The 24,281-nt window shown below is 48.4% G+C and overlaps 2 protein-coding genes across 6 annotated transcripts in view; one reads left to right on the top strand and one right to left on the bottom strand.

The window, feature by feature from the left end:
- The first annotated feature begins 3,311 nt into the window (after nucleotides 1–3,311).
- LOC138645465 (nmrA-like family domain-containing protein 1) lies at nucleotides 3,312–17,232 on the top strand. 4 transcript variants are annotated; one of them, XM_069734808.1, is made up of 6 exons: nucleotides 4,108–4,171; nucleotides 4,268–4,391; nucleotides 8,679–8,917; nucleotides 9,002–9,251; nucleotides 15,067–15,257; nucleotides 16,773–17,232. In XM_069734808.1, exons 2-6 carry the CDS (start codon nucleotides 4,340–4,342, stop codon nucleotides 16,950–16,952), a joined length of 912 nt encoding a protein of 303 aa, XP_069590909.1. In that variant the 5' UTR covers nucleotides 4,108–4,171; nucleotides 4,268–4,339; the 3' UTR covers nucleotides 16,953–17,232. The 4 variants fall into 4 exon arrangements, with proteins under 4 accessions (XP_069590907.1, XP_069590910.1, XP_069590909.1 ...); XM_069734806.1 differs by lacking the exons at nucleotides 4,108–4,171; nucleotides 4,268–4,391 and adding an exon at nucleotides 3,312–3,486; XM_069734809.1 differs by lacking the exon at nucleotides 4,268–4,391 and having other exon boundaries at nucleotides 4,054–4,171.
- Nucleotides 17,233–17,530: 298 nt separating this feature from the next.
- Nucleotides 17,531–24,281, bottom strand: part of CDIP1 (cell death inducing p53 target 1) — a 44,290-nt gene continuing 37,539 nt past the window's right edge. For both annotated transcript variants that reach the window (XM_069734804.1, XM_069734803.1), the window contains exons 3-5: nucleotides 22,562–22,672; nucleotides 21,865–22,159; nucleotides 17,531–21,791 (exon numbers count right to left, since the gene is read on the bottom strand). In XM_069734804.1, the coding sequence (XP_069590905.1) occupies nucleotides 21,680–21,791; nucleotides 21,865–22,159; nucleotides 22,562–22,672 (518 nt within the window). In that variant the 3' untranslated portion in view covers nucleotides 17,531–21,679. The remainder of the gene's footprint in view (nucleotides 21,792–21,864; nucleotides 22,160–22,561; nucleotides 22,673–24,281) is intronic.

Raw genomic sequence — 24,281 nt, 5'->3', positions numbered from 1 at the left:
CGACCCTACCCCGGTGACCGACCCCGCTCCCGCAACTGCTCCTGCCCCAGCCAGTAACCATGCTCCCGGGACCGCTCCTGCTCCAGCTGAAGGCCTTGCTCTAGCGACTGCTCTTACTGCCGCCGACGAGACACTGGTAGGCCCGCTCCCCACTCCATCAGCCCCCCGACCTGGTTGGGGCCACTACAACATCCCCTGGGATCAGGACTCCGGGATGGAGAGACGCCTGAGTGCTCCACTGATACCCATCGGTACCCCACTGGAGGTGAGCGCAGAGGGAGTAGTCTTCCAATTGGATAATCCGGGAGCAGAACTGATTGGGTTCCCAGGGGAGGCCCAGCCGGAGGGATCCCATATTGAAGTCCTCACCTGGGTTGAGTGCGGCCAGCGTCTAGAGCTAAAGTGGAGAAGGGAAAATGAGGAGTCCCAGGCGTAGAGCTTTTAATGAATGAGATCTACACGCTAAGGCTCAGGCCTGCAAGGACCGACAAACAAACCAGGCCCCGCTGAGGCAGGGCAAAGTGGTAACCTTCAAGCTAAGAGGAGGCTGGGGGTTTATTAAAGAGTCAGGCCTTTATGTAGAGGTTTTTGTCAACAGATGGGATGTACTGTAGAATCGCACCTCTGGGAAGGACACCCGGACCGGGATCTGTATCCAGGGGATTTTGCGACCTACACCAGACACTTTGGCGAAAAAGGTTGGTACGCCTTGAATGTCCACAAATGCAGAGACACTGCCCCAAAGCCGACCAAACCAAAGGCACCAGCAGCGCTGCCTAGTACTAAACTAGCTGCCACCATTGCTTCTCCTACTGTGCCACCAATATCCCAAGCCACAAAAACGACTGTGTACGATCACCACTACAGAAACCACAGCAGCGGCAACCTCCCCAATCATCACGTGTACTCAGGCCACGCAAACTCTGATTGCAGCCCAAGACTTGACTGTGCAGGAGGACCAAACCCATGACATTTATCTGGCACCAGGTGTGATCTTGGATCCAGATCTTCCCAGGCCAAGAAGTAATCAGCGCCAAATCTTACCTTGGAAACAGCCAAAGTAAATAAAAAGAAGGAGTATGACGTAAATAGTTGAAATGTTAACCCATTATTGCCAAAAGTTTAAAATGACTGCTACGATTTAAAAGTTCGTTTAACCTGACCAGGTTTCCGTTTAAAGGGATCCTTTGTTTACAGAGTTCATCCGTTTACAGAGCTGTGAATCGTGAACTGAGCATGGTCAAAAACTTTCCACTGTATATAGTTGGCACCTATTTAGATGCTTCCTACTGGTTTTACAAAGAAGCTTTTAAAGAGACTGCGTCTAATCTTGCTGTGAAAGTTGCTTTGTTTTACAGAGACCTGAAGAAAAACACGTTTGGTGCGGCAGGATTCCGGGTCTGGATACACAGTTATATGAAAAGGTTTGGGCACTCCTATTAATCTTCATGTTTTATAAAAATTGGTTTTTTTTTTTTGCAGTAGCAGCTATTTTAGTTTCATATATCTAATAACTGTTGGACACAGTAATGCTTCTGCCTTGAAATGAGGTTTATTGTACTAACAGAAAATGTGCAATCTGCATTCAAACAAAATTTGACAGGTGCCTAAGTATGGGCACCCCACTAGAAAAGTGACATTAATATTTAGTAGATCCTCCTTTTGCCAAAATAACAGCCTCTAGTCGCTTCCTGTAGCTTTTAATGAGGTCCTGGATCCTGGATGAAGATAATTTTTGACCATTCCTCTTTACAACACAATTCCAGTTCAGTTAAGTTTGATGGTCGCCGAGCATGGACAGCCCTCTTCAAATGATCCCACAGATGTTCAATGATATTCAGGTCTGGGGACTGGGATGGCCATTCCAGAACAGTGTAATTGTTCCTCTGCATGAATGCCTGAGTAGATTTGGAGCAGTGTTTTGGATCATTGTCTTGCTGAAAGACTGCGTAACTTCAACTTTGTCACTGATTCATGAACATTATTGTCAAGAATCTGCTGATACTTGGAGGAATCCATGCGTCCCTCAACTTTAACAAGATTCCCGGTGACGGCATTGGCCACACAGCCCCAAAGCATGATGGAACCCCCACCAAATTTTATTGTGGGTAGCAAGTGTGTTTCTTGGAATGCTGTGTTTTTTGGCCGCCATACATAACGCCTTTTTGTATGACCAAACAACTCAATCTTGGTTTCATCAGTCCACAGGACCTTCTTCCAAAAAGAAATTGGCTTCTCCAAATGTGCTTTTGCATTCCTCAGCCGACTCTGTTTGTGTCAGTAGTACCTGCCTGTAGATGAGAATCTAGAACCGGCTTAATTTTTTGGGCTATCTGATTATGGGGATTATGCGGTACCATTTTGTAGACCGAAGTATCATCAAGCTGTCTGAACACCTCCTCTAAATAATCAGTTTTATCCATAATTACAGTAGCCCCACCCTTATCCGTTGGTTTTATGATCAGCGTTTTGTCAGAAGATAAATGATCAAGACATAATCTCTCAGACTGCGTGAGATTAGTTTGATAGTGAAACTTCCCCCGATTCACATCTCGATTGAACAGATTGATGTCCCTTTCTACTAGGGAAAAGAATGTTTCCACTGGAGGATTGTCCCTTGGTGGCATGAAGGAACTGGAAGTCCGTAATCCTAATCCAATAAGAGGGCTGATACCCCGACGTGATGAATCCAATACAGGTGGTTGTTCTGGAAAGTGAACTCGTAATCTGAGGTTGCGATAGAACCTCTGTAGGTCCATGCTAAGTTCGAAAAAGTAAAATTTATACATAGGGCAAAATGATAGGCTGGATGGGCTGAAAACCTGACTTGTGCACCACCAAGTACCTTGAGTGCCGTGTGTATCTTCTTTCTTGGCTGGATCTATCAGTATTCTTATTAAAAAAAAAAAATATTTGTTTAAAAAAGGTATTTGTCTGCATTTAGTTAAAGATTACTTGTTTTTAATATGCACATTTGTTAATGTTTTACATTTTTGTGGGCAGCACGGTGGCGCAGTGGTTAGCACAGCAGCCTTGCAGCGCTGGGGTCCTGGGTTCTAATCCCACCCAGGACAACATCTGCAAAGAGTTTGTATGTTCTCTCCGTGTTTGCGTGGGTTTCCTCCGGGTACTCCGGTTTCCTCCCACACTCCAAAGACATACTGATAGGGATTCTAGATTGTGAGCCCCAATTGGGACAGTGATGATAATGTGTGCAAAACTGTAAAGCGCTGCGGAATATGTTAGCGCTATATAAAAATAAAGATTATTATTATTATTATTATTTTTGTAACGAATATGTTTGTATAGAAGTCTAAAACCTTTAAAAGGAAATGACATGCGGTAATCATGCCCCTGGACCCAGCACGAAACGGCGGTCGTCCACCTCCTTCTCCCCGCACCCCTCTGTATGCCTGCCGTCCTCATGGACTTTGGTCATTGAAATCTTTTTTGGTCCAATAAAAATCCCGACTTCACAGCAACAGGGTGAGTGCCGCATTTTTCTCTTTATTACAAATATATATATACCGTATATGTATCTTTGTCGCCATAAGAGGAGGGGGCCCAGACATTTCTTGCACAGGGGCCCCAAGCTTCCATAGTGTAGCAGGTCACAAATTACCAGAATGTAACCCCTTATCCATCCTGAATAGTAGCCGACATCTCCTGACTCCTATGGAGTGAGATCCACCAATGGCCGCCATCATGCATGTTGTCCTAGATTGGGCAGAAGGGAGAGGCTCCTGCTGCAGACACAGGACAGTGATGAGATGATGCGGATGATCTCTTACCTCGTAATCGTATTTGCTGCCATTACTCTGCATTTGTAGATGAAGCTAAATATTCCTCTGCTGCTGTCAGTCCTGCGTTCTACTTGTGAACTAGGCAGCTCAGGATGAACAGCCGGGGTGATGGAATGTCCTTTTTGGCTGATAATAGTGTGACTGTCTGCTGACTGCCCGACGGACATAGTGAGGGTGTTAGAGGGTCTTGGGATAAGGGCTGACTGTTGTGTGCAGTGCTGAGTCATTATTACTCTTGGCCTCAGCCCAGGGTGGGGAGGGATCTGGGCTCTGGTATATATTCCGCTCTGGGCTGTATACCTGCACTGACATCCAGTGCACAGCAGACATGGCTGACAAGAGAGTCTTCGTGGTGTTTGGAGCCACAGGTGAGTGCGGGGGAGGAGGAAAGTGCAGGAGTTTGGGGGAACTTTTTCTTGCAGGCGGCGATGGCTGATCCTGTGACTGCTGTATACATCCCATAGGTCGTCCACCCTATGTAAAGGCAGTGGGGCTCTGCTGGACTACAACCCCCAACATCTGTCACTAGTCCTGTGATGGGGAAACCTAGAAGCAGCTTTATGTTCTTCTCTCCTGGCTCCTCCACCGGTAATATGGCTTCCGTCCCACAGTCCTAACGCCGGGGGCAAAGTGCAGCTTGTTATGCGGAAGTTTACCCCAAGTACTACGGAGGGGGAGGGGGAGTAAGTACCCCACTGTTTAACCCTTGAGGTGCATTTTTCATAAGTATTATTTGCTAGGGCAGTGTATTATACGTTTTATTAAGTGATTGAGCTCTTAAAGGGAACCTGTCACCAACTTTGGCCAATATGAGATCCGGCCACCGCCTTTCAGGGCTGATATACAGCAGTCTATAATGCTATATTGGCCCCCAACCCGACCTGCAAGAGAAGAAAAAAAACCTTTTATTATACTTCCCTACGGTCCGGTGCGAGGGGCATCTCTGTTCTTGGTCCGGCGCCTGCCATCTTTTTTGTGATACCGTCCTCCTTCTTGCTTCGTGTGGATAACGCGTCCCTACGTCCTCCAGTCTCCCCGACATCGCGCAGGCTCTGGGGCTCTTTGACCTTTCCCTGCACACTGGAGTTCACCTGCGCAGGAGCGCGATGCCGGGGAGAATGTGGATTCTGTTATAGTGGTGTTTAACTGTGAATTTTTTCACTTTCATTTTTTTTGGGGGGGACAAAACTAAATTGATCTGCCACATTTCAAAATGTCACAAATTATGTTTTGGTTGAAAAATGTCACCCGCACCCATAATGGCCGGCAGCTCGCTGTTCAAACTGCTTTAACTCCAGGAAAGAGGTGCTGGAGCGCCCCCTGGTGTCTGATTCGGTAAGCAGGGGTGGTCCCGGTATATTCATACCTCCCAACTTTTGAAGAAGGCAAAGGGACAAGGTAGTGGCAGCATATTTGAGGCCACGCCTCTGACCACACCCATTTCACAACTAGTCACACCCATATCCACGCCCCAACCACACCCATTTAGCACTGCTGATCACACTGTTTCATAAACAATAGTTATAAACAGAAAAAATATGGCCACACAGTGCTTCATACTGTATAATGGCCACACATGATGCTCAATACTGTATAATGGCCACACATCATGCTCCATACTGTATAATGACCCCACATGATGTTCAATACTGTATAATGGCCCCACATGATGCTCCATACTGTATAATGACCCCACATGATGTTCAATACTGTATAATGGCCCCACATGATGCTCCATACTGTATAATGGCCACACATGATGTTCAATACTGTATAATGGCCCCACATGATGTTCCATACTGTATAATGGCCCCACATGATGTTCCATACTGTATAATGGCCACACATGATGCTCCATACTGTATAATGGCCACACATGATGTTCAATCTATATATATAATTGTCTAAGGGTTTAATTGTCTGTCTGTCCTGGAAATCCCGCGTCGCTGATTGGTCGAGGCCACCTCTCGCTGTCCACACTGCTGCCTCACAGATCCGGCACATTGCAATGTAGCCCAGCTCTGCGAACTCTGCATGCACTCAGACAACACCACTATCTACTGGCTCCACTCCATAACTGCTGTAGTATATAAAGGATACATATACAGTACAGACCAAAAGTTTGGACACACCTTCTCATTTAAAGATTTTTCTGTATTTTCATGACTATGAAAATTGTACATTCACACTGAAGGCATCAAAACTATGAATTAACACATGTGGAATTATATACTTAACAAAAAAGTGTCAAACAACTGAAATTATGTCTTATATTCTAGGTTCTTCAAAGTAGCCACATTTTGCTTTGATGACTACATTGCACACTCTTGGCATTCTCTTGATGAGCTTCAATAGGTAGTCACCGGGAATGGTTTTCACTTCACAGGTGTGCCCTGTCAGATTTAATAAGTGGGATTTCTTGCCTTATAAATGGTGTTGGGACCATCAGTTGTGTTGAGCAGAAGTCTGGTGGATACACCACTGATAGTCCTACTGAATAGACTGTCAGAATTTGTATTATGGCAAGAAAAAAGCAGCTAAGAAAAACGAGTGGCCATCATTACTTTAAGAAATGAAGGTCAGTCAGTCCGAAAAATTGGTCAAACTTTGAAAGTGTCTCCAAGTGCAGTGGCAAAAACCATCAAGCGCTACAAAGAAACTGGCTCACATGAGGACCGCCCCAGGAAAGGAAGACCAAGAGTCACCTCTGCTTCTGAGGATAAGTTTATCCGAGTCACCAGCCTCAGAAATCGCAGGTTAACAGCAGCTCAGATTAGAGACCAGGTCAATGCCACACAGAGTTCTAGCAGCAGACACGTCTCTACAACAACTGTTAAGAGGAGACTTTGTGCAGCAGGCCTTCATGGTAAAATAGCTGCTAGGAAACCACTGCTAAGGACAGGCAACAAGCAGAAGAGACTTGTTTGGGCTAAAGAACAAAAGGAATGGACATTAGACCAGTGGAAATCTGTGCTTTGGTCTGATGAGTCCAAATTTGAGATCCTTGGTTCCAACCACCGTGTCTTTGTGCGACGCAGAAAAGGTGAACGGATGGACTCTACATGCCTGGTTCCCACCGTGAAGCATGGAGGAGGAGGTGTGATGGTGTGGGGGGCTTTGCTGGTGACACTGTTGGGGATTTATTCAAAATTGAAGGCATACTGAACCAGCATGGCTACCACAGCATCTTGCAGCGGCATGCTATTCCATCCGGTTTGCGTTTAGTTGGACCATCATTTATTTTTCAACAGGACAATGACCCCAAACACCTCCAGGCTGTGTAAGGGCTATTTGACCAAGAAGGAGAGTGATGGGGGCTACGCCAGATGTCCTGGCCTCCACAGTCACTAGACCTGAACCCAGTCGAGATGGTTTGGGATGAGCTGGACCGCAGAGTGAAGGCAAAAGGGCCAACAAGTGCTAAGCATCTCTGGGAACTCCTTCAAGATTGTTGGAAGACCATTCCCGGTGACTACCTCTTGAAGCTCATCAAGAGAATGCCAAGAGTGTGCAAAGCAGTCATCAAAGCCAAAGGTGGCTACTTTGAAGAACCTAGAATATAAGACATAATTTCAGTTGTTTGACACTTTTTTGTTAAGTATATAATTCCACATGTGTTAATTCATAGTTTTGATGCCTTCAGTGTGAATGTACAATTTTCATAGTCATGAAAATACAGAAAAATCTTTAAATGAGGTGTATCCAAACTTTAGGTCTGTACTGTATATATATACACCACACCTATGATTAACAGGTTGCACTGCATTGCTCTAACTGCTGCCACTACTCCTTGCTATAATTCCTTGTACTGCAAGCACAGGAGGGCCAGCTGCATGTATGTGTGCAGCACACACACACACACACAGACGTACCTCAAAATGTCCTCACTCTCCGGATGAAGATACGGAGGGGCGTGGTGTTATGGAAATTTGGTTTGGATAAATCTATCCCTGTGTGTGCTGCGGCCATTCCCAATAAGACTGAGTATTTTGAGCGCTCATCAAGAATGAGATCATGGTGACAGAATAACATTCCACCAATACTGACGGTTTATTGTACATACATGGTTTTATAATTGCATATGGAAAGGGGGTGGTTAGTTAAGTACCATATTGTCAAGCTCCTCTGTTATTGGTTATCTAAATATATATGGAATATTGTGATTAATGCACATATGAATGCTGATTAAGCAACTAAAGTCTAACTGTCTCCGTTTTCTGCATCTAGGACAAAGTTGAGACATCTGATCATCACTTAGTACATCTGGTGCTGTTCCGCTTTTGCCTGGAAAGCCCCAAACAGTCTGTCTGGCTTATATCAGTTTATGTCAGCCATTTTAAGCAATTGATTATAGTGTATATATTAGCCGTGAGTATATATGAGTTTACATGCAAGTGAGATCTATATGAAATATATATATATTTCCATCACAGTGGCCTAATACAAGGGGCGTGTCGGCTGCTTCTCCTGCTGTCTGTTCGGGAGAGGTAGAGTCCCGTGCGGGACTGCAGGGCACAGCCTCAAAATCGGGACAGTCCCGCAGTATGACTGATGGTGAATATTTACAGGGTGGTCCCACTATACTCCGGACTGATGGTGAATATTTACAGGGTGGTCCCGGTACACTCCGGACTGATGGTGAATATTTACAGGGTGGTCCCACTATACTCCGGACTGATGGTGAATATTTACAGCGTGGTCCCAGTATACTCAGGACTGATGGCGAATATTTACAGCGTGGTCCCGGTATACTCAGGACTGATGGTGAATATTTACAGGGTTGTCACTCGGCTTTCCCAACCTTCTGGATGGCGCTGTTTGCTGATGTTTGGCCGTGGTGTTAATTTTTGCCATGTCTTGTGCTTTCTCTCCCAGGAGCTCAGGGCGGATCTGTCGCTGCCGCTCTCCTGGATGATGGCACCTTTGAGGTCAGGGCGGTGACTCGAGACACCAGCAAACCGGCAGCTGTGAAGCTAAAGGAGGCCGGAGCGGAGGTTGTATTTGCGGATCTGGACGATGAGAAGAGTCTGGAGGCCGTACTGAGCGGGGCGTATGGGGCGTTCCTGGTCACCAACTACGTGGAGCATTTCAGCAAGGAGAAAGAGGTCACACAGGTAACGGCATCCTGAGCTGCCTGGTTCATTGAAGGGGCGCTGCTCTGGATCCTGATAATACTTATCCAGTATAAATTTCTCCAGGGTAAACTGGTCGCAGATCTGTCCAAGCGTCTAGCCCTGGAGATTGTGGTCTTCAGCGGCCTGGAGAATGTGAAGAAACTGACGGGGGGAAAGCTGGAGGTGCTGCATTTGGATGGAAAAGGAGAAGTTGAGGAATATTTCCGTGAGATCGGGGTCCCCATGACCAGCGTGAGGCTTCCCTATTACTACGAGAACATGCTGACCTACTTCAGGCCCCAGAAGAACAAGGACGGTGATGGCTACCTGCTAGGTACAAGGAACGTTCCGTCACTCGTCATTAATGTGGGACAGGCCTTCATAGCTTTACATAGGGGACGCCCAAAATGGCTGCTGTCACAGGGCACCGATTATACAGGAAGTGGACGACGCTTTCAGCCTCTTTCTACCCACAGACCTTGGAGATGTGTAAACCGCTGAACTGAGTCTTCTCCATCCCTGGATCCAGTGTCACAACATCAGTGCTGCAGCCAATCACTGAGCTGGGCCAAAGTTGACAGTACGAACCGCTGAGCTCAGTGATTGACTGCAGTGCTGTGAAAATGATGTGAATGATGCCTCGAGTGCCATCAGTGGTTTTCACAGATGACTCCTCGTACCTGTGATGGACGTGTGAATGGCTCCACAGACTATGATTCTTCCTGAAGTCAGTTTAAAAAATGTACAATTTTGATCCGCGGGTCAGATCAGTATCTGCAAGTCAATGGGTCCGTGAGGGAGGAGGGGAATCAGACTTCACCCGGATGGCAATCGAGTCTGTTCGACTTCTTATTTTCTCTGATCAGAATCACCTGATTTTTTTTCTCGCATGTGAAAATCGTCTGTCTGAATGAGGCCTTATACTGAGCTTATGGGCAAAAAAAAAAAAAAAAATGCCGACAGGGACAATCTCTTTATGACTTTCCAACTACTGGGGTCCACGCTGTGAATGGAGCAGAAGGCATATTTGACTGCTGCTCTAGGAGGGTCCTGTGTCCCCCTTACATCCTAAAAGAAAGAACCCCACCAATTCGACACTTGAATATTTTAAGTGATATTTTATGGAAAAGCCTCCTCCATCCTGCAGGACTGCTGTTCAGGGGCCTATGAAAACTGAGTACACCCTTGCAGGGCAAGCGTTGGCACCTGGCGCACCTAGGCAAGTACCGCGACCCTAGGCAGGCAGGGGCTCACTTGCCGTTGGGGACACAGGCATGCCATAGGGGCCCCGACACTTGTGATACTCACCTCTCCATGTTCCACCGCTGTGGTGTCTTCTGCATCCTCTGACTGACATTCAGATCAGAGGGCGCAATGATGTGACTAGTGTGCGCCCTGTGCCTGAACAGGCAGTGCAGAGAGCCGGAAGACTGCGACGCTGAGAAGTTCAGTGCAGCAGCCAGTGAGGAGAGCGGGTTTTTTTTTTTAATACTTGCGGCAATACATGTGAACAATCATATACTGTCTGGAGCAATATATGGGGAACATTATTCTGTATGGAGGACTGTGTTGTGCCAATAAGTATGGCTCTTTAAGTATACAGAAATATCCCAGAAATGAACCAAAAGTGAACAGAAGGTACGACTAACCACTTTATTAAATGTACTAAATGTCTTTCTCTTTCCTCCACACTTACTCTCACCATGCTGACATATGCCCTAACAGTCCTTCGCCATCCCCAAACCCCAGCACCCTCTAACCAAATAATAATCTCTACTTCCCTCTTGCCTCCCCACCTGTCCTCCTCCGCAGACTTCCTCCTCAACATCACATCTCTCCTACTAAAACATAAAACAAGCCGCCCACTCTCCTTCTCCCACCTGCTCTGTCTCTCTCTGCTTCTCCTCACTGCTGGCGACACATCTCCCAATCCTAAACCCCCACAGCTCATACCTCCCATTATTTCCCCCTCCTATCGCTCCCATCCCAGTATAAACACCAGAAATCTTGCTCACTTCAAATCCGTGTCCTTGACGCCCACCCCCTGCTCCCTCTCTCTGGATCACTCTTGAATGCCCGCTCCGTCTGCAATAAACACCATGTGATTCATGACCTCTTTACCTCTCTTTCATTCCTGGGTCTCACCGAAACATGGCTGACACCCTCCAACACCGCCTTCGCTGCTGCGCTATGTTACGGCGGCCTCCACTTCACCCACACTCCTCGCCCCGGCAACAGAATGGTGGAGGAGTGGGCCTTCTCCTTTCTTCCAACTGTACCTTTATCTCATTCCCACCTCTTCCCTCTCTTACCCTCCCCTCTTTTGAAGTCCACTCTGTCCGCATCTACTCTCCCTCCAACCACCAAGTGGCCGTCATATACCGACCTCCAGGCCCGGCCACTGCCTTTATTGACCAATTCTCCACCTGGCTTTTTCACTTTCTCCCTGCTGACATTCCCACCATCATCATGGGTGACTTCAACACCCCCATTGACACTTACCAGTCAACAGCCTCCAAACTCTTGGTGCTCACTTCATCTTTTGGACTTACTCAGTGGTCCTCCTCAGCCACCCACACAGACGGACATATATTAGACCTGGTCTTCACCCGTCTCTGCTCTCTAACTTCACCACCTCCCCTCTCCCTCTATCCAACCACCATATACTCACTTTCTCATCCCTGTCCTCCACACCTGTCACCCATGTCCAGCAACATGCACACCCTCCGCAAAAACCCTCACACATCTAGACACTCGCACACTCTCTGACTCTCCTACCGCCATCCTCAATAGCTTCACTCCACGACACAGACACTGCACTAGTTTCTACAATGCCACTCTTGCATCAGCCATCGACTCTGTCACCCCTGTCATGCATAGCAGAGTGCAACGAAACAATAGACAACCCTGGCACAATAACACCACTAAAAAGCTTTGGCAACTGTCCAGAATTGCAGAGCGGCGTTGGAAGAAAACACTTGCGCAAGATGAATTTAATGCATTCAAACAGGCAACAATCGCATTCAAATAAGCCCCCACCTCTGCAAAACAGGCCTGCTTCACAACCCTCGTATCTTCCTTATCCCACAACCCCAAACAGTTGTTCAACACTTTAAACTCCGTCCTCCGCCCACCACTGCCTCCTCCGACTTCCTTAATCGTTGCTGAGAACTTTGCCATGCACTTCAAAAATAAGATAGACCAAACAAGGCAACTCTTTGTTGTCCGACCACCACAACCCCTTTGTATGCCAGACCAATGCCCAAACCTTATAACGTCCCTCTCCAAAATCACTGAAGGACAGCTTGCTCATTTTCTCTCCAAATCACACCTCACCCCATCCCATCTCCTCGCCAACATCACCACCACACTTATCCCATTCCTAAGCCATCTCTTCAACCTATCACTAACTTCTGGTACCTTCCCTTCTGCTTTAAAACATGCCACAATCACACCTATCCTGAAAAAGCCAACCCTTGACCCAAGCGCTATGTCCAGCTATCGCCCCATATCTTTGCTCCCATTTGCTTCCAAACTCCTTGAGCATCACGTCCACGCTGAACTTTCCTCTCACTTTGCATCTAATTCGCTCTTCGACAACCTTCAATCTGGCTTCCGTCCCCACCATTCCACCGAGACTGCCCTGACCAAAATTACTAACGACTTACTTACAGCCAAAGCTAACAGACAATTCTCTATACTCCTCCTCCTAGACCTGTCCTCTGTCTTCGACACAGTTGACCACTGTGACTTGACTCTGCCCTGTCCCTCAAACCGCACATCCAAGCTCTCGCCATCTACTGTCACCTCCAGCTCAAAAATATCTCCAGAATCCGTCCTTTCCTCAACCCTCACTCTACCAAAATGCTTGTGCATGCCCTCATCATCTTCCGCCTCGACTACTGCAACATCCTCCTCTGTGGCCTACCTTCTAACACTCTCGCACCCCTCCAGTCCGTCCTTAACTATGCTGCCCGACTAATTAATCTCTCTCCTCGCTACACTCCTGCTTCTCCTCTTTGCAAATCCCTTCACTGGCTCCCAATTTCCCAGCGTATCCAGTTTAAACTACTAACACTGACCTACAAAGCCATCCGTAACCTTTCTCCTCTGTATATTTCTGTACTAATCTCTCAATATCTTCCCTCACGTAATCTCCGGTCCTCCCAAGACCTCCTCCTCTCCTCCACGCTTATTCGCTCCTCACCCAACCGCCTCCAAGACTTCTCCCGAATATCCCCCATCCTCTCGAATTCTTTGCCCCAAGACATCCGGTTATCCACCACACTGGGATCCTTAGGACGGAATCTGAAAACCCATCTCTTCAAAAAAGCTTACAGCCTGTAATGACCACACGTCCACCTCAACACCATGAGAGCTACTGCAACCCTCGACCTACTGTCTCCTTCCCCATAATCCTGTAGAATGTAAGCCCGCAAGTGCAGGGTCCTTGCCCCTCTGTACCAGTCTGTCATTGTTAGTTTTTTTTACTGTATTTTGATGTAACCCCATCTAATGTAGAGCACCATGGAATCAATGGTGCTATAAAAATAAATAATAATACCCATAATACCGTATGGCGGACTATGTGGTGCCCATAATACTGTATGGCGGACTATGTGGTGCCCATAATACCGTATGGCGGACTATGTGGAGCCCATAATACCGTATGGAGGACTATGTGGCGCCCATAATACTGTCTGGCGGACTATGTAGCGCCCATAATACTGTATGGAGGACTATGTGGCACCCATTATACCGTATGGCAGACTATGTGGTGCCCATAATACCGTATGGCGGGCTATGTACTGCCCATAATACCGTATGACGGACTATGTGGTGCCCATAATACCGTATGGCGGACTATGTGGTGCCCATAATACCGTATGGCGGACTATGTGGTGCCCATAATACCGTATGGCGGACTATGTGGTGCCCATAATACCGTATGGCGGACTATGTGGCGCCCATAATACCGTATGGCGGACTATGTGGCGCCCATAATACCGTATGGCGGACTATGTGGTGCCCATAATACTGTTTGGCGGACTATGTGGTGCCCATAATACTGTATGGAGGACTATGTGGTGCCCATAATACTGTATGGCAGACTATGTGGTGCCCATAATACTGTATGATGGAGGACTATGTGGTGCCCATAATACTGTATGGCAGACTATGTGGCGCCCATAATACTGTATGGCGGACTATGTGGCGCCCATAATACCGTATGGCGGACTATGTGGTGCCCATAATACTGTTTGGCGGACTATGTGGTGCCCATAATACTGTATGGAGGACTATGTGGTGCCCATAATACTGTATGGCAGACTATGTGGTGCCCATAATACTGTATGATGGAGGACTATGTGGTGCCCATAATACTGTATGGCAGACTATGTGGTGCCCATAATACTGTATGGCGGGCTATGTAGTGCCCATAATACCATATGGTGGGCTATGTAGTGCCCATAATACCGTATGGCGGACTATGTGGTGCCCATAATACCGTATGGCGGACTATGTGGTGCCCATAATATTGTTTGGCGGACTATGTGGCGCCCATAATACTGTTTGGCGGACTATGTGGTGCCCATAATACCGTATGGCGGACTATGTGGTGCCCATAATACTGTATGGCGGACAATGTGGCGCCCATAATACTGTATGGCGGACTATGTGGTGCCCATAATACTGTATGGCGGACAATGTGGCGCCCATAATACTGTATGGCGGACTATACTGTACAGCCGGCCCTGCATCCTTGTAATGGCTGCCCAGAGGTCCTCGTCCAGTTTTGTGTTTGGTACTCGTGTCACACTGAAGCGCTGCTTTCAGACAGGGAATCTCCTACTGCCGGTCACTAAATACTTTGCACCAGTGGGGGGCAGTAACGTGTTATTGTGCAGCCTAATTTTCAGCAGGAAATCAACTATGCATGCAGCTCTGGAGTATAATGAAACTATTTTTTTCTAAATCTCTGCTAGCTGTCAGTGACTGGTCATATGCTTATCTACATCTACAGCTGAAATCTCTGTACGGCTGTAATGTGCTACAGCTGAGGCTTTGTTACAGTTGCATCCAGTCTCACATCCTAGACTCCAGATGATCAGTCTGCTCCAGTTTAACAACTCTCATTATTTTTCCAGCCATCCCGATGGGTGATGTGCCCCTGGATGCGATGTCTGTCAAGGATTTGGGCGGCGTGGTGGTCAGCATCCTGAAGTCGCCATCAGAATACATAGGCAAGAACATCGGACTCAAAAGGGAGAGGCTGACGGTGGCGCAATATGCGGCCATAATGTCCAAAGTCACCGGCAAGGACATCAAAGACGCCAAGGTGAGATCAGCGGCTTCTCTCTCCCTCAAATATGACACCGCCATAATGGCCGCCGCAGTGTAGTCTGGGCATTACAAGGCAGCCATCCCGTGCTTTATACTTGTTGGGCGTCCACCCGATCACAACCAGAGCTGCATTGACAATTCTGCTCACTTAGTTGCATCTAATGTCACAGGACAATCTCCTCTGCCTAACATGACTGACACCAGAGAGCAATAGCTTGTAGTGAGGCCTGTGCTGCAATGTCCCTTACACACATCTGTGTTTCCGGTACGTTTGGTGAGTTTTTATACGTACCTGAGACACAGACACACGTAGGCCCATTCAAGATCGTGTGTCCGTGTGCCCCACACATAGACATGTCCATTTTATACCGGCAAAACGTCCCGCACACGGAGAACACACATTGATGTCATCCGTGTGACACGCATCGGCACGGGAGAAGGAGCGCTACAGTAAGCGCTGTTCCCCGGCGGCAGGTTCGGCGCGAGCAGAGGAGAATGATGAGAGTTATACGATGACAGGAGGTGGGGGCTTTTAGGACTATTACACCCATCATCTGACACCTGCTGCTGCTAATAACAGTGGCAGCCGGAGCGGATGATCGGGGTATTCTTCAGCCGCTGCCTGAGATCTAACGAAATAAATGAATGAAAAACCCGACGTGGGTTCACCCCTATTTTCTTGAAACCAACCAGGCAAAACTCCCAGCTGGGGGCTGCAACCCTCAGCAAGGCTAGTTATCAAGAATAGAGGGGTCCCCACACAGTTTTTTTTAAATTATTTAAATAATTAAAAAAAAAAAAACAGCATGGGGTCCCCCCATTTTTGACAACCAGCCTTGCTAAAGCAGACAGCTGGGGGCTGGTATTCTCAGTCTGGTAAGGGGGGCATTGATATAGGCCCCTCCAGCCTAAAAACAGCAGCCCGCAGCTGCCCAGAAAAGGCACATCTATTACATGCACATTTTCTGGCGCTTTGACCGCCTCTTCCCACTTGCCCTGTAGCGGTGGCATGTGGGGTTCATATTTGTGGGGTTGATGTCACCTTTGTATTGTCAGGCGACATCAAGCCCACGGGTTAGTAATAATAATAATAATAATAATAATAGTCTATAAGACACCTATCCATTACTAATCCTATAGTTATATAGTAAATAAAGACACCGCAAGAATAAAGTCCTTTAATTGAAAGAATGACCCAGCAGCAGCAGGTGTCGGATGATGGGTGTAAGAGTCCCAAAACCCCCTACCTGCTGTCATCATTCTCCTCTGCTCGCGCCGACCGCAGTCAGAGCAGGGGAGAATGAGGAGAGCCGTCTTCAGCACCTGCCGCCGGGGAACAGCGCTTACTGTAGCGCTTCTTCCCCGGCGGCCGTCCGTGTGGTACTGATGCGGCACAGGATTTCCACAACCAACCGTATGCCAAAAGTATTACATTCACAACACACGGATATCTCCGGTACCGGAAATAAATGGACGTGTGAAACCGGCCTAATGTGTATTTTGCCCACAGATCACCCTTGAAGCGTACGAGAAGCTCGGCCTCCCCGGAGCGGTGGAGATATCCAACATGTTCCGCTTCTTCACCATGAACCCCGACCGGGACGTGGATATCACCTTAAAGCTCAACCCCAAAGCCAAGACGTTCCAACCATGGATGGAGGAGAACAAGGAGGCGTTTAAGGACTTGTGAAGGCATTTGTGACATGTGGTGGAGGAAAGACTGAAACATCGGGGCTGCTTTAACAAAACTAGTGCATGGAGACAGGTGGGAGAAAGTATTCTGACCTTAGCAACCAATCAAAACCCGGCTCTCACTCCTGAGACTCCATGTGGATGATGAAAGCTGTAACCTGATTGGCTGCTATACACTGTCTGTCCTAGTTTTTGGGACCATTACTGTGAAACGCCCGGGACCGCAGGTCTCCAGGTTTCTATAAATTTTATCCAATAAAACAATTTCTGAACTCTGACATTAGTGTGTGAATGGTAAGGGGATGATTGGGGAAATACAAGGCCACAGATCCATTAGTGTCACTAGCAACCTCTGAAAATGAGCATTGGTTGCTATGGGTAACAAGGCCACGTATGGACACCGGAGGGTGATGTGTTCTGGTGTCGGCGCCCCCCGGAGGCGAACAGTATAGTGATTAGCAGATCTGTGGCGGCCATTGTATGACGGCGCCGTTCACACACTGCAGTATAGGTTTCCTGTCAGGTCGGTGCGACAACTCCCTTTAAGACTGACATGAATGAATACAACACACAGACTTCAGGTCATTACTGGTTTAATGCTTTTACTTCCTATTAAATAAACCATGTTCACAGTTACGAGGATCCGTCGCCACAACTGGCGTGTGGCCGGGGATGAAGTCACAGAAGGGTTAAATTGGCAAAATTAGAAGATTTAGCAGAAGCTTTAAGAAAATGACAAGACACTTCCCCCCTCAACTCTCCACCTGCCTCATTGACATGCATCCGTGTGACCGCTGCAGCCAATCGGTAGCTTTGATGCTGAGGCTAGTAATTGAAGTCAGTGCTGCAGACTAGCGGGGACAATGGGCGTCAGCATAGTTGTTTTTCCTTGAACCTGTTCACACTGTGCTGCTGTACTAGAGTATAGTGGGAATAAGTCTCCTAGGACGTAATCGCACCTTGTATGCCGCTGCTAAGAGATTGAAAATGGTGGCTCCACAGCTGCGATCGGAGCTACTGGTATAGGAGGTGTCGGCTGTATAACACAGCTGGCACCTGTCCTGTAATGAGCGGGCTCAGCACCTGTACCCGCACCCTACCTGGGATGTACTATTATGTCCCCGGAGGCCTGTGTTTCCATTTACTGACCGTGAGCAGAAAACGTGGGAATAATGCGAGGCTTTGTGCAGCAGCTCTTTTCTGGAGAGACTCTGCAGCACATGGTGAGAGAGAGACTCTGCAGCACATGGTGAGAGAGAGACTCTGCAGCACATGGTGAGAGAGAAACTCTGCAGCACATGGTGAGAGAGAGACTCTGCAGCACATGGTGAGAGAGACTCTGCAGCACATGGTGAGAGAGACTCTGCAGCACATGGTGAGAGAGAAACTCTGCAGCACATGGTGAGAGAGAGACTCTGCAGCACATGGTGAGAGACTCTGCAGCACATGGTGAGAGAGAGAGACTCTGCAGCACATGGTGAGAGAGACTCTGCAGCACATGGTGAGAGAGACTCTGAAGCACATGGTGAGAGAGACTCTGCAGCACATGGTGAGAGAGACTCTGCAGCACATGGTGAGAGAAACTCTGCAGCACATGGTGAGAGAAACTCTGCAGCACATGGTGAGAGAGAAACTGCAGCACATGGTGAGAGAAACTCTGCAGAACATGGTGAGAGAGACTCTGAAGCACATGGTGAGAGAGAGACTCTGCAGCACATGGTGAGAGAGACTGCAGCACATGGTGAGAGACAGACTCTGAAGCACATGGTGAGAGAGAGAGACTCTGCAGCACATGGTGAGAGAGAGACTCTGCAGAACGTGGTGAGAGACTCTGCAGAACATGGTGAGAGAGACTCGGCAGAACATGGTGAGAGAGACTCGGCAGAACATGGTGAGAGAGAAACTCTGCAGCACATGGTGAGAGAGAAACTCTGCAGCACATGGCGAGAGAGAAACTCTGCAGCACATGGCGAGAGAGAAACTCTGCAGCACATGGTGAGAGAGAAACTCTGCAGCACATGGTGAGAGAGAAACTCTGCAGCACATGGTGAGAGAGAAACTCTGCAGCACATGGTGAGAGTAACTCTGCAGCACATGGTGAGAGAAACTCTGCAGCACATGGTGAGAGAAACTCTGCAGCACATGGTGAGAGAAACTGCAGCACATGGTGAGAGAGAAACTCTGCAGCACATGGTGAGAGAGAAACTCTGCAGAACATGGTGAGAGAAACTCTGCAGCACATGGTGAGAGAGAAACTCTGCAGCACATGGTGAGAGAGACTCTGCAGCACATGGTGAGAGAGAGACTCTGCAGCACATGGTGAGAGAGAGACTCTGCAGCACATGGTGAGAGAGACTCTGCAGAACATGGTGAGAGACTGCAGCACAGTGAGAGAGACTCTGCAGAACATGGTGAGAGAGACTCTGCGGAACATGGTGAGAGAGAGACTCTGCGGAACATGGTGAGAGAGAGACTCTGCAGAACATGGTGAGAGACTCTGCAGAACATGGTGAGAGAGACTCTGCAGAACATGGTGAGAGACTCTGCAGAACATGGTGAGAGAGAGACTCTGCAGCACATTGTGCAGGCGACAATCCAACCCTCTGCAGGTAATGGTCCTAGGATCGGATCCATGCACAGTCTTCTGAGTTGTTCAGCAGCAATTACAACTCCTATGCAGAAAAAAAAGCGCCAAAATGCACAAACCTGACACGCGGCTATAGATCGGCAAACCTGAGAAAATGAGCACGCCCGCTCTTACAGATACACAATATTATAAAATAAACGAGACGTGGAAAAATCGATCGCGGAGCCCCACAGGATTAAGGATAACGGGCAACTGTAAAATATATCTACACAATGATTACACTACTCAATGAGATTGGCATGTCACCCTTGTAGGATGCAACAAAATGGAACATTCCAAAGAGGAAAGGACGGACCAAGGCAGGAGATGAATGCTGGCTCATCCGGAAAGTGCCATGCGCTGCAGGAAGAGGGGGGGATTTAGGTTTTGTCACTCTGATTTCTTAGCAAAAAAAATAATATATATAATTAGTATTTCCAGTTAAGATCCTGACAACCTCCAGGGATAATTTCTCCAGGACGGATCCCTTTGAGGAGGTTCTGCATTCACTTTAAGACAAAAATATCTGATTAATAACACAACAGCAAACTGGGATGGTTCCCAGGGTGGGCCGCTGACCACCTCCGGCCACAGACTGGTGTCTATGGGCAACAACCAGTGTCTCAGGTCAGCGGCTCATGGGCCACAATCAGACCTGACTTTTCTTTATTGACTGATGTAGTAAGAAGATTTTTGCAAAAAAAATAAATAAATAAATTAATTAAAGGGCTTATCCCATAAACATCAGAGAACTCCGAAAACAACAAGCAGACAACGAGCTGTTCATTGCTGGAGCTTTTTTTGATTTAAAGAAAGCGTCTGTCTTGATGAGACAAGTCCTCTATCCCTTTAAATGTGACTGAGCCTACCCTTTATAGCTTTTAGCTGTTAGATCATCGCACAAGCCGGACTCCTTAGCTATCCAGGAAGAGTCCGGAGGGTGGAGCCTGTTAGATCATAGCACAAGCTGGACTCCTTAATTATCCAGGAAGAGTCAGGAGGGTGGAGCCTGTTAGATCATAGCACAAGCCGGACTCCTTAATTATCCAGGAACAGTCCGGAGGGTGGAGCCTGTTAGATCATAGCACAAGCTGGACTCCTTAATTATCCAGGAAGAGTCCGGAGGGTGGAGCCTGTTAGATCATAGCACAAGCTGGACTCCTTAATTATCCAGGAAGAGTCCGGAGGGTGGAGCCTGTTAGATCATAGCACAAGCTGGACTCCTTAATTACCCAGGAAGAGTCCGGAGGGTGGAGCCTGTTAGATCATAGCACAAGCTGGACTCCTTAATTACCCAGGAAGAGTCCAGAGGGTGGAGCCTGTTAGATCATAGCACAAGCTGGACTCCTTAATTATCCAGAAAGAGTCCGGAGGGTGGAGCCTGTTAGATCATAGCACAAGCTGGACTCCTTAATTATCCAGGAAGAGTCCAGAGGGTGGAGCCTGTTAGATCATAGCACAAGCTGGACTCCTTAATTATCCAGAAAGAGTCCGGAGGGTGGAGCCGGTTAGATCATAGCACAAGCTGGACTCCTTAATTATCCAGAAAGAGTCCGGAGGGTGGAGCCTGTTAGATCATAGCACAAGCTGGACTCCTTAATTATCCAGAAAAAGTCAGGAGGGTGGAGCCTGTTAGAACAGAGACTCTGATTGGCTCTTTGCATTCCTAGGGCCTCTTACGTGTATAATGAGATAGCAGCCCTTCATAGCAGCTACATAGAAAGGGACGGCAATGCGTAAATCATAGCGCCCCCTTTCATCCTTCACAGACCGGAAAGCCTTTATATCTGAGGTAGCCAGAACGGGGCTTGAAAAGTTAACGGATTCACAAACTAAAATCTACTTCATTACTGAGCGTGGCAAAGCCTGGCACACACGGGCAGAGAGGCCACAGGAGGCGGCACGATGGAGGTCCGGCAAACATGACGCATTTTACATGTCATACTCAGTATGGGCCACCGGGGGGAGACATGATTCCTTTATTGTAGCCAGTCCTAGAGTTCACAGTTCCTCGTGTGGATGTGCGGATGGAGGGCGAGGTTAGATGGGGGCTCCGGGATGAGACGGACGGAGACGTGGCACCCTGGGGGGCTTCTTCATTAGCCCATCCTCCTGTACGTGTAGATGTACGCCTTGCAGTTGGGGCAGGTGTGGGTCACGTCTTTAAGGTCGTTGATCATGAAGGGGATGAGACAACAGCCCAGGTCACACCTGAAACAGAGAAGCGATGAAGTGATCTGCCCCCCTGACGCCATGGCCGCCCCGCCGGCCCACCCGCACTCACCCTACGAAGCAGCAGAAGCAGCACAGCAGGCAGTTCATCAGGCCGATCTCGTGGCTGATCTTGGTGGTGATGGGCTGCTGGCAATGGGGGCACACCGTCTGCACCGGGGACCCCTGAAATATTTCTCCCTGCAGGACGGTGACCGTCGTGGTGGTGGTGGAGGCAGAGCTGGCGCCGGGGGGTACGATGACGGTGGTGCCGTGTGCCCCAGGGGACGGGAACTGCTGAGGGTACTGGCAGGTGCTGGGCGGGTAGTAACCCATGGGACCGTAAGGTCCAGGGGGCGGGTAGTAAGCTGCAGGGGGACAAAGAGTTAATACCCTTTATAGGGTCACAAAATCGCCCCAGTACCAGCCCCCCTGACTAGGACCTCACTATTGGGGGTCTCCATTTCTACAGATATTATCAAAGAATACAGGGGGTCTCTGCTTTACAGTTTTACCTCCGGGACCCCCATCAATCCTGAGTCAGCAGCAGTGATGCCCCCCCTTCATTCTCAGGATAATGGGTCAGCACAGACAGGTCAGCACAGCGCCATACACTGTGTAGTGGCCGTTCTCGGTACTGCAGCTCAGATTACATTCACGTCAACAGCAGCTGAACTGCAGTACTGAGAATGACCACCAGAGGGCGCTGCGATCATCAGACCATCCCGAACACACATTTCCCCCCTCTGCTCCTCACACATCCCTCTCACCAGGGTTGGGGGCGATGTAACCTGGATTTGCATCATACGGCGGGGGTCCTGAATCCGGGGGGACAAACGGCACGCTGGGAGGGTAGGCCCCCGGAGGTTGTCTGTTATCCACTAAAAAAGAAAACACGCAAGAGCAGGAGAAAGCAGACGGTTAGTGAGCGCCACACTGTTAGTAGTGAGAGAGACTCTGCAGAACATGGTGAGAGAGAGACTCTGCAGAACATGGTGAGAGAGAGACTCTGCAGAACATGGTGAGAGAGACTCTGCAGAACATGGTGAGAGAGACTCTGCAGAACATGGTGAGAGAGACTCTGCAGAACATGGTGAGAGAGACTCTGCAGAACATGGTGAGAGAGACTCTGCAAAACATGGTGAGAGAGACTCTGCAGAACATGGTGAGAGAGACACTCTGCAGAACATGGTGAGAGACTCTGCAGAACATGGTGAGAGAGACTCTGCAGAACATGGTGAGAGAGAGACTCTGCAGAACATGGTGAGAGAGAGACTCTGCAGAACATGGTGAGAGAGAGACTCTGCAGAACATGGTGAGAGAGAGACTCTGCAGAACATGGTGAGAGACACTCTGCAGAACATGGTGAGAGACACTCTGCAGAACATGGTGAGAGACACTCTGCAGAACATGGTGAGAGACACTCTGCAGAACATGGTGAGAGACACTCTGCAGAACATGGTGAGAGACACTCTGCAGAACATGGTGAGAGACACTCTGCAGAACATGGTGAGAGACACTCTGCAGAACATGGTGAGAGACACTCTGCAGAACATGGTGAGAGACACTCTGCAGAACATGGTGAGAGACACTCTGCAGAACATGGTGAGAGACACTGCAGAACATGGTGAGAGAGACTCTGCAGAACATGGTGAGAGACACTCTGCAGAACATGGTGAGAGAGACTCTGCAGAACATGGTGAGAGACACTCTGCAGAACATGGTGAGAGAGACTCTGCAGAACATGGTGAGAGAGAGACTCTGCAGAACATGGTGAGAGAGAGACTCTGCAGAACATGGTGAGAGAGACTCTGCAGAACATGGTGAGAGAGAGACTCTGCAGAACATGGTGAGAGAGACTCTGCAGAACATGGTGAGAGAGACTCTGCAGAACATGGTGAGAGAGAGACTCTGCAGAACATGGTGAGAGAGAGACTCTGCAGAACATGGTGAGAGAGAGACTCTGCAGAGAGTGAGTGCCACAACGTCCTCCCTCTGCCTCCTGTCAGTGATAGGGAAGAACCGTTTAAAGATTTGGTCGGAAATCCAAATATTCACCGTAAATCTCTATCTAGATAGGGACAGAGACATTAGGACAGCGATAAAGATGGATAGATCAGGGACAGGGACAGATCAGGGGCAGGGACAGATCAGGGGCAGATCAGGGACGGGGACAGATCACGAACAGGGATAGATCACGGACAGGGATAGATCACGGACAGGGATAGATCACGGACAGGGATACATCAGGGAAAGGGATAGATCAGGGACAGGGACAGATTATAAACAGGGACAGATCAGGGAGAGGGACAGATTAGGGACAGATCAGGGACAGGGACCGATCAGGGACAGGGACAGATCAGGGACAGGGACAGATCAGGGACAGGGACCGATCAGGGACAGGGACCGATCAGGGACAGGGACCGATCAGGGACAGGGACCGATCAGGGACCGATCATGGACAGGGACAGATCAGGGACAGGGTCAGGG

Source organism: Ranitomeya imitator, chromosome 7 (assembly GCF_032444005.1).
Source record: "Ranitomeya imitator isolate aRanImi1 chromosome 7, aRanImi1.pri, whole genome shotgun sequence".
Lineage (NCBI taxonomy): Eukaryota > Metazoa > Chordata > Amphibia > Anura > Dendrobatidae > Ranitomeya > Ranitomeya imitator.
Note: the sequence above shows the minus strand (reverse complement) of the source record. Positions and strands in the feature narration are given on the sequence as shown.

What these genes read in the sequence shown, in the direction of transcription:
- LOC138645465 (XM_069734805.1), top strand. Translation starts at nt 8,348, where the DNA reads ATGACTGATGGTGAATATTTACAGGGTGGTCCCACTATACTCCGGACT. An exon ending in AGGAGAAAGAGGTCACACAG is followed by an intron (nt 8,918 to 9,001) that starts GTAACGGCATCC and finishes AAATTTCTCCAG; the next exon opens with GGTAAACTGGTCGCAGATCT. An exon ending in CGGTGATGGCTACCTGCTAG is followed by an intron (nt 9,252 to 15,066) that starts GTACAAGGAACG and finishes TTATTTTTCCAG; the next exon opens with CCATCCCGATGGGTGATGTG.